At 35.7% G+C, this 10,848-nt stretch overlaps 1 protein-coding gene across 1 annotated transcript; it reads right to left on the bottom strand.

Annotated features, from left to right (window-relative positions):
* Nucleotides 1-52: 52 nt before the first annotated feature.
* LOC120140397 (calcium-binding protein CBP-like) lies at nt 53-4,551 on the bottom strand. Its single transcript, XM_039155385.1, has 5 exons — nt 4,258-4,551; nt 883-929; nt 624-799; nt 293-311; nt 53-157 (listed from the first exon to the last, which is right to left on the bottom strand). Exons 1-5 carry the CDS (start codon nt 4,520-4,522, stop codon nt 53-55), a joined length of 612 nt encoding a protein of 203 aa, XP_039011316.1. The 5' UTR covers nt 4,523-4,551.
* Between the last annotated feature and the right edge of the window lie 6,297 nt (nt 4,552-10,848).

Raw genomic sequence — 10,848 nt, 5'->3', positions numbered from 1 at the left:
GGACTAATTTAAAATCTTATTCCATATCTAAGAAGAAGAAAAAGAAGAAGACCTAAGCCATTAAGAAGGGCAGAACGGTGAACATGAATTCTCCGTATGTAAAGGTTGCAGTACCAGTGTGCATGCTGTCGTACTTCTTGAATTTCTCAGTTAAGCCCTACGTTACAAACCACAAAATTATTTAGGGTTGGTTTGATTCATGAAATGTAAAATTACCTTTTGGAATAAGATTACTAGAATCTTACATAAAAAATCAAAGTCACATCAAAATTGATAAAATAGGAAAGCTTACTTTAACTATAAGACTGCACCTGCGTTGAGAAGAAGAAGAAAATTTGACAAAGATTAGTTGATATTACAGGCATAAGTCAATGGAATATCACGTTAAAAAACCAAATGCTTGAAACACAAAATGAATCTCGAATGCCAATAGTTACAGATCCGTAAATTTTTTTTGAAGATGAACACATATATTTACAATATAATTTTTTGTACGGGTGGACATAAATAAAATTTCTATATGAAGATCATCAGTAAAATGAATAACTAATTGAAAAAATTCATATTTTAAGTTAGACACCGCCGAATGAGATAAACTTAAATAAATATTCAATGAATCTTACAGGATGAAGTTTTCATAGTCGATGGTCCTTATTGGACCCTGAGTTGTGTCGAACTTGGTTACTAGCAATTCCAAGACAGTGGGAGGAAGTGCAATTCCTTGACTCAACAGTGCTTCACTCATTCCATTGGCGTCGATTTTACCACTCATGTCCCTATCCAATTTCTCAAAAATTGCCTACAAAACATAAACTTGTACTCATTTTCTAACCCATTGATGTAATCATAGAAGGAAGAAAGAAACATTCTTTTGGGAATTACCCTCAAACTCTGAAGACTATAGAACAATGAAGTGAACTCCATAGGACCTGTACTAAGAAAAACAAAAACTACTAAAATCAAGGATAACCCGGGGAGGTGTTGGGGGCGGTCGAGCCCTTTGAAAAGTTTAAATTCTGATACAATTTAGATATTTTTTTAATATTGTTAATATTAATGTTAATATAAATATTTTTAATATTAATTTTATTTTTTAATTTAGTGCGAGATTTAACCAAAAATATTTAAATCCAATGCTCTCAAGCCCAAAGAAAAAGAAAATTAAATAATTAGCCATTAAATCCATTTCCAAGTCATTATAGGGATAGAACCCTATCTCACCCCCGAATTGCCCCTCGAACATTGGCCAAATCTTAGAAAACAAAGTGCCAAAATATACATGAACGGGGGGTTCTTTTAGTCATTATGTTGCATGGAGCTAAAAAGTATACTCTACGTGCATGCTACACTTGGGCAAAGTTACCAACGAGGTTCTTGAAAAGTTGGTAAAAGTTTAGGTGTTATGTCTTTGAATATTCATTCGAGTTTCAATTTGTATAAACTGTGTAAAATGTTTAAACTTTATTTTAATTTTAATTAAAAAATTATTTAAATTAATTAAATCAGAAAATATTTCATAATCGTACCAATATGTATTGGTTGTATTTTTAGTTAATGTAATTATATTTGTACTCCTACAACAAACATCAACTTAAGTATGTACAGCTGATCCAACCATAATTAATTGGATATGCCTAATTTTTAATTATACATCTGATAATAATTAATTGGACATACCTAATTTTTAATTAATTTTGATCTTTCATTAAAGTCAAATAAAATTTAGTATGCCTAATCATAGGCCGGTTGGTCTATCTAGCCCGGCCTATATCGAATATGTGAAAAGAGTTTAACTAGTAAGTTAACACTGTCATGATTCTAGTTTAATGAGATAAAATATAAATAACAATAAAAAATCAGGGGTAAAATTAAAATATATCAAAATTTAAAGATCTAAATAAGTATTTATCTTTATTTATTTTTTAATAAAAAATAGTGCCCCTAGGACTACATATAATTTACTCCCGACAATCAAATGTAATTTAAAATAGGATAAACTATATGTTTAGTATCGAAACTATTAGTTTTGTTTCATTTTAGCATCTAAACTTTCATTTGCTTCAAAACTATATCTAACGTTTACTTTTTGTTTCATTTTAATACTCCGCCGTTAAAAACTTAATGGAACTATTGCACGTGGTACTTTTTAATGGGTAAATTACATAATTCATTACTTAACTATCTTCTCACTCTTATCTTGGCCACTAAAGTTTAAAATTTTTAATTTAACTACTCAATTGTCAAATTCCTCATGTTTCAATCACTCTAATTTATTTTATTAATAATTTTTGTGACATGACATTTTTATTATTATTTTATTAATATATAATTAAAATAAAAAATAAATTTGAAAGTTAGAGTGATCAAATTAGGAGTAATTTGGAAGTTAAGTAATTAAATTAAAAAAATAATCTTCAATGACCAAAATAAGAGAAAAGATAATTGAGTGATGAATGATGTAATTTACCCATAAATAAGTGCCGTGTTCTAACAATTATGCTAAGTTTTTAATGGTGATGTATCAAAACGAAACAAAAAGTAAATGTTAGGTATGATTTTAAAATAAATGAAAGTTTATGTACTAAAATGAAATAAAATTGATAGTTTAGGTACTAAATGTGTAATTTACCCTTTAAAATATATAATTTAAAATTAATTATATAATATAAAAATATTGATATAAGTTTATATTTGTAATATTTTATCATTATTTTAAATAAAAAAAAATAAATAGATTGCTTAAGTTAAATTTAACTTGAAATATTTTAAAATCAAATGTTTTAATTTTGTGGTGTTTTAATTTAAAATTATATATAATATGTTAAAAATAATATAAACCTTTTTTATTTTAAGTTATTATGATTAACTATGTAAAACATTGAATTTAAAAAATAGTTTTGAAAATAAAATATTCATACTAAATAACTCAAATAAGATCCAAGTGTTACAATAACAATAATACTAATTCAAATAATTAATAACAATTAATATTTGTTCAAGATATTTCTTAGCAATTAATAATGCACATATAACTAGGGATGGCAAACGGGTACAGTTTCGTGGATTCCGCACCGCATCCGCTCCAATTGGAGTGGGGATGGGTATAATTTTAGCGGGTAGTGGGCGGGTGTGGATTTATAAAGTGGTACCCGTCGTGGGTGGTGGGCGGGTAATGGGTTTGAGACATTACCCACCCCGCATCCGCCCGCCCCGCATCCGCCCGCCCCACATCCGCCCGCCCAGCTAAATATCTATTAAATTTTGGACCATTATGAATTTAGGTGTAATTTTAGAGACTAATTTATAAATTTTAATATTATATAATATATAACATATAATTTAATTAAATATTAAGGATATTTAGTCTTTAATCTGGTATTTAATTAGGGAAATATTCGGCTCTTTGATTAAACCCATAATCTCACTAACCACGTCACTTTCCATGTTCTTTAGCCCATGCTGCCCATCCAAACACAAATTAGCCGTACTATAAGCATTAACATCAAAAGCAACAGTTTCCATGTTCTTTAGCCCATCAAAACCCATATTAGGCGCACTATGAGCATTAACATCGAAAGCAACACAACAATCCAGCTCTGCGACTACATGCTCCCTACAATATGTCTCCATAACATTCGTAGAGCCACTCATTTGACAAATTGAAGCATGCGCTGCTACCCCATCACGAACTGTCAGCGAACCAACTCCAACATCTCATTAGTTTGTTGTCAGGCGGGTCTAAATGGGTATGTCGCTAGTGGGTAGTGGGTGTGGGGATGGATTTGAAAATGTACCCGCGTGGGCGGGTGTGGATTTGAAAATTTGTACCCATCATGGGTGGTGGGCAGGTGGTGGATTGAAAAATAGTAGGTGGGTATGGGGATGGGAGAAGGGGTATCCGCACCCGACCCGCCCGTTTGTCATCCCTACATATAACCTACAAATATAACTACTCGAATCCAATACCTTTAGAGAGAACATAATTCCCTTTAACTACTAAGACCGCTCAATAAACCGAAACTCATCTTTATCTTTAGCCCATCATTCATATATTAATACTTCTCACTAAAACTTATTTCATACTTATATGGATCACATGGTTATATATATATATATATATCATTATACATTAAATCATAAAATATTAGAAGTAAAAGTTATTTTATTTGATAACATGATGCAAATTTTTGAGAAAATAATATCGAATACTAAATATAAATCATAAAATAAATATGTAGCATAGAAGAAGAAGCTGACCGATCTTTCTTGTGTCACTGTTAGTGAAGAGATACATGAGCAAATGGACAGTTCTCAAACTGAAGCTTTCGTTGCAGGAAGTAAGAGCTGTGTGCAACTCCTTATCATCAATAAATCCACTGCCGTCTTGATCAGCCAATTGAAAGCAAGCCACGATGTTAGGATCCGTCTCCGGTGGAAACGTCGACGGAAACAGAGCCGAGAATGGGCTGACGTAACACCCTGCAGGAGGAGGACCATAGTTGGAGGGGTGTTCATCAGACATGCTTCGATGTTTTTGTTGCCGAGAATGAGCTCTCAATTCGTTTTTGAGTGTGCGTGTTGATTCATTGATGTGGTATTTGTAAAGCAAGAGTTTGTTAAAGGGGGTTTACTTTTGAATACTATTTACAAGACTGCCATTCTTTGGATTAATTTTACTATGCAAGACCCATTCTTTGGATTGTTTAAATTCTGTAAAAGCAACCCTATCTAAGGGCCTTTTATATTAATAAAATTCTTTTTTATTATTTACATAAACAGTGTTCAAAAACTATTATTTGGAAAAATAATACTCATTTAAAAAAGACGTACCACGCTGATTACATTTCTAATACATGCGTTTGATAGAATATTTTTCTAAAATAGATGTTATTTTCTTAAATAATATTTTAGTATTATTAACTCAAATAATAATAAAATATTATTTACATAAAATTATCCCATTGACAAAATGGAGAAATATTTATTAAAATATATTGAAGTTAGCCGCCGTGTGGTCCTGATAGTTATTTACCGGTAGAACTAGTTTCCAGGCTTAAGTATTAATTAGGGTGGGAATCCATTTTTATTCTTCTATTTTCATTAGTAAAAAGATTTTTATAACTTCAAAATTTGAGTAGACTAATTATTTTTATACTACTTAATTTTTTTTAATTTTAATAAATTAATACTATTATAATTGATTAAATTTTAATAAATTTTTTATTGATTTATGATTACTTAGGATCGTTGGATGAGAGTAAGGATGTTTATCGAGTGAGTCGATCACGAGTTTGGTATTGCTCGACTCGTGCTCGTTAAAAAATTTTGTTGCTCGACTCAACTCGTTAAGCTCACCTGAATTTTTACATTATTTTTTTAACTATTAGTAAAATCTATTAATACTAGATAGAGCTTAATATAAACATAAATTAACAAATTTAACCAAAAAAATATTAAAAGTGTTGACGAAAACGGGTAAAGAAAACGAAAGAACACGAGAATTTTACGAGGTTCGGCAATGTGCTTACGTCCTCGGTGCCTAGGCGGCGCTAGAAGTTTTATTCAATTATATTTTAGGTCTAGGTTACATCTCTATTTATAATAGAAAACCCTGGTACATAATTACAAAATTAACCCTGTACCGTACCGCGGGGGCTGCTCCCCCCGCACCCCCAACCCACATAATTCGTAACCCCACAACGAGACTTTCTTTGTAAGGGCAGTTGATGTTCGCTTCGCTCACTTCGCTCCATCTCCTGTCCTCTTTACTGGTATATTTATGAGCCATACCTAACAAATCTCCACCTTGGCGAATATCCTGCCTCTTGAAAATTCAATGTGGGTTGGGTTACCTTGATTCTTTAACAACTCGAAACATTCAACAAGTCCAAGCAATGCTTGAACTTGTCTGTCGTAACTGGCTTAGTGAACATATCAGCGGCATTTTCATCAGTATGTACCTTCTGAAACAAAACCTCTCCAGATGCAACCAACTCTCTGATCTTGTGGAACCTTACATCAATATGTTTAGTTCTAGCAAGATACACCTGATTCTTAGCCAAGTGAATAGCACTTTGATTATCACAAAGCAACTGAACTCCACCTTGTTGAACACCCAACTCCTTCACTAAACCAGTAAGCCATAAAGCTTCTTTTGCAGCTTCAGCCGCTGCCATGTACTCAGCTTCAGTTGTAGATAGAGCCACAATAGATTGAACAATAGACTTCCAACAAATAGGCCCTCCACCAAGAGTAAAGACATACCCTGTCGTATATCTTCTATTATCCAAGTCACCTGCATAGTCTGAATCCACATATCCTACAACCAAAGGATTATCCCGCTGACTCCCAAAAACAATTCCATGTCCCACAGTACCCTTTAAGTACCGAAAGATCCACTTGACTGCTTCCCAATGTTGCTTACCAGGTTTAGACATGTACTTACAAACTTGACTAACATCATGAGCTAAATCAGGACGAGTACATACCATCGCATACATCAAGCAGCCAACAGCATTAGAATACAGAACCTTTGCCATATCTTCAGCTTCCTTATCTGTCTTGGGGCACTGTTCTGATGAGAGCTTAAAGTGATTCGCCAATGGAGTGCTAACTGGTTTTGCGCTGCTCATCGCAAACTTTTCTAGCATTTTCTCAACATAACCCCGTTGAGATAGCCGCAGTTTCCTTGAGTCTCTGTCCCTGCAAATTTCCATTCCAAGAATTTTCTTTGCAGCACCTAAATCTTTCATATCAAATTCCTGACTCAATAAAGTTTTCAAACCGATAACATCATCCATGTTCTTCGCAGCAATCAACATATCATCAACATACAGTAATAGAAAAATAAAAGAACCATCATCAAGGCTCTTAACATAGACACAACAATCATACTCACATCGGTTGTAGCCAATCTTGATCATATAGGAGTCAAACCGTTTATACCACTGTCTCGGAGACTGTTTCAACCCGTACAAAGATTTCTTCAATCTGCAAACTAAATACTCGTTTCCAGGTTGAGTGAAACCTTCAGGTTGCCGCATGTAGATCTGCTCCTCTAAATCACCATGCAAAAAAGCAGTTTTAACATCCATCTGCTCTAAATGCAAATCCCAACTAGCCACCAATGCAAGTACTGCTCGGATTGAAGTGTGCCTGACCACAGGAGAAAAGATTTCATCATAATCAACTCCTTTCTGCTGTGAAAAACCCTTCGCTACCAAACGAGCCTTGAACTTCTTCCCCTCTTTTTTTGTTACTGCTGGTTTCTTCTTATACACCCATTTGCAACCAATCGGCTTCTTACCCTCAGGAAGGGGAACTAACTCCCATGTGCGATTGTGATTCAAAGACTCCATCTCCTCAACCATGGCTGCCATCCACTTGTCGTTTTCCTGACTAGTAACGGCATCATGAAAAGTAACCGGATCATCACTGCTAACAATAAGTGCAAAAGATACTAAGTCTTCAAAACCCAATCTGTTCGGTGGCTTTATATTCGTCCGTCTCACCCTGTCTCTGGCGAGACTATAATCCTGCAAATCATCCGTAGTGGAACCACCAGAAGTCGGTTGAGAAGTTTCTGGTTTCTCAACTGGAAACTGCTCGAAATCCACCACTGTCGTGTCTTGCTTCTGCTGCAACATGGATTGTTCATCAAAAACGACATCTCTACTAATCACAACTTTCTTCGCAACTGGATCCCAGAACTTGAATCCTTTGACACCTTTCTTGTAACCCAGAAAAATGCACTTCTTCGATTTTGCATCAAGTTTGGATCTCTCATCAGCAGGTACATGCACATAAGCAGGACAACCAAAAATCCGTAAGTTATCAAAACTAACATCATGACCAGTCCATACCTCTTCTGCAACTTTCCCAGCCAGCGATGCCCTTGGCGATCTATTGATAAGGTAACACGCCATGTTAACAGCCTCAGCCCAGAAGTGTTTGGGAAGCCCCGCATTCAACCGCAAACATCTGGTTCTTTCATTCAACGACCTGTTCATTCGTTCCGCAACACCATTCTGTTGTGGTGTCTTGCGCACTGTAAAATGCCTCTGAATCCCATGCTCCTTACAGAATTGTAGGAACTGTGAATCTGTGTACTCCGTACCATTGTCAGACCGCAAACACTTGATTTTTCGTCCTGTTTGGTTTTCTACCTCAGCTTTCCACAGCTTGAACTTCTCAAAAACTTCAGATTTCTGTTTCAAAAAATACACCCAAACTTTCCGTGAAAAATCATCAATAAAAGTAACATAGTACCTAGATCCACCCAAAGACGATGTCGTGGGAGGCCCCCATACATCAGAATGCACATAATCAAGAATCCCTTGAGTTGTGTGCTTCGCAGTCTTGAAACGGACTTTAGTCTGTTTACCAAGAACACAATACTTGCAAAAGTCGAGCTTACAGCTTTTGACACCATGCAACAAGTTTCTCTTGTGTAATTCTGCCATACCACGTTCACTAAGATGAGCAAGGCGCATATGCCACAATTTTGTCATATCATCACAGGACTCAACAGAGTGAACTCCACCTGCAACGGTACTCCCTAACAATCTGTAGATATTCCCTGCAGTCATCTTGCCTTTCATCACAGTCAATGCTCCTTTAACAATTCGAATGGTTTCCCTATCCTCGTCAGCCTTAGGGATAAAACCATTCTTGTGCAAAGTGCCCAAGGAAATCAAATTCTTCTTCAAGTCTGGGATATGTCGAACACCACTCAACGTCCGAACGGAGCCATCGTGCATCTTAATTCTGACATCACCAATACCAACAATATTGCAACATTGATCATCACCCAAATAAACCGAACCAGAATTAACCGGCCTGTATGTCAAAAACCATTCCCTATTTGGCGTGATGTGATAAGAACATCCAGAATCAAGAATCCAAGCATCCGTCAATTGTGTCGTTGAAATAGAAAGCATATCACCCTCACTGCAATCAGAATTATCATCCTCGAGCACGTTCACAGACTTGGATGAGCCATCACGCTTCTCATCAGTCTGCTTTTTCAACTTCGGACAGTCTCGCTTCATATGTCCCGCCTCCTTGCACTTGTAACAGTGAATCGTCTTCTTATCCCTGGATTTGGATCTGGAATTCCGCTTCCCGGACCCTACCTTCTCTGGCTTCCGTCCACGATCTCGATTACCCTTGACATATAAGCTATCGGCTTGAGAGCTTTCCCCAGCATTCTGCTTCCGCTGGTTATGAGCCAACAAGGCTGCAGTAATCTCCTCAACGTTGATAGTCTCTTTCCCATATGTAAGAGTAGTCACCATGTGTTCGTAAGAGGAAGGCAACGAACACAACAGAATCATCGCTCTGTCTTCATCCTCAATTTTCACATCAAGCCGAGCCAGATCAGAAACGATTTGATTGAAGACATTCACGTGTTGCGCCAAATCGTGATCGTCCTGCATCTTCAGCCCATACAACCGCTGCTTCAGATACAGTTTTGTCGTTAAGGATTTGGACATAAACTGACTTTTCAACTTCCTCCAAATTTCGTCTGGAGACGATAGATGCATGACGTGATACATGACCTCGTCCGCCAAGCATAATCGTATGGTTCCTGCCGCTCGCTGCTGCAATTCTTCCCAATCTTCCTCATCCATCGACGCCGGCTTTGTAGGTCGCAAAGCTTTCAAGATCCCTTGCTGCGCCAATAGATCCTTCACCCTCGTTTGCCATAATCCGAAGTTACCCTGACCATCGAATTTCGCGACTTCGAATTTTGCTCCTGACATCTGATACCAATTGTTGACGAAAACGGGTAAAGAAAACGAAAGAACACGAGAATTTTACGAGGTTCGGCAATGTGCTTACGTCCTCGGTGCCTAGGCGGCGCTAGAAGTTTTATTCAATTATATTTTAGGTCTAGGTTACATCTCTATTTATAATAGAAAACCCTGGTACATAATTACAAAATTAACCCTGTACCGTACCGCTTTACTGGTATATTTATGAGCCATACCTAACAAAAAGAGTGTATGAAGCAATTTTAAAATCTAAACCCCAAAGTAACAATCCACAAATATACCACATTAATATATTAAAACCAAATAACAATCCACAAATAAATCAAACTAACATATTAAAACCATTCTTGAAAAAAAGTTCAACAACACATTAAGGTATCGAGTCGAGTTTTAACCAAGTATTGACCGAGTAAAGTTTGAGCTGCTCAACTCATTAATCACCTCTAGATGAGAGGAAATCAAAAGCTGAGATTAACTCATTGTTTTTTCCAATGAATATCTTCTCATTTCCTATTGTTAATCTCAATTTTTAATTTCTCTCATTGTATATGTTTAGCAAATTTTCATATATGTTACTTGGATTTAGTGTGATTACCAAAAATATAAGATATTTATATGAATCATAAGTAGCAGTAAATCCAGGAATTTTAGTCCCTTTCAATTGAGCAAATGACCATTTTAGTCCCTCTCAAATCATTATAGTTGTCTATTTGTGGCAGTAAATCTGAATTTGTAATATACAAGCTCAAGGAGATGGGAAAAATTTCAGAGAAAGATATTTTGCAGATCTGCAACCAATTTGATGCATCAGACAATAGCAATTGTGGGAAAATTACAGTTGCTGATCTCATGGATACCGACCAACTCTTCTCCAAGTGTAGGTTAACAATATTTTTTCTTTTAAAATTTCACTACATATCTGCGGCAACTTTGAAATGTCATTTTTTTCAAAGAAAAATGAAGATTCCAAGTGTTACCATACTTTTAAAAGGGCAAATAGTAAAGGAGGATCCATTTCTTGCAATGGAGACTGCAAATCTCTCATAATGAACAAAAGAACCATTGAGTGATC

This window comes from Hibiscus syriacus, unplaced genomic scaffold (assembly GCF_006381635.1).
Source record: "Hibiscus syriacus cultivar Baekdansim isolate YM2019G1 unplaced genomic scaffold, ASM638163v2 tig00110783_pilon, whole genome shotgun sequence".
NCBI lineage: Eukaryota > Viridiplantae > Streptophyta > Magnoliopsida > Malvales > Malvaceae > Hibiscus > Hibiscus syriacus.
Note: the sequence above shows the minus strand (reverse complement) of the source record. Positions and strands in the feature narration are given on the sequence as shown.

Coding starts and splice junctions, on each gene's coding strand:
- LOC120140397 (XM_039155385.1), bottom strand. CDS start 4,522: ATGTCTGATGAACACCCCTCCAACTATGGTCCTCCTCCTGCAGGGTGT. Junction 930..4,257: donor CAGTGACACAAGAAAGATCG/GTCAGCTTCTTC, acceptor TTCTTAGTACAG/GTCCTATGGAGTTCACTTCA. Junction 800..882: donor ATAGTCTTCAGAGTTTGAGG/GTAATTCCCAAA, acceptor TATGTTTTGTAG/GCAATTTTTGAGAAATTGGA.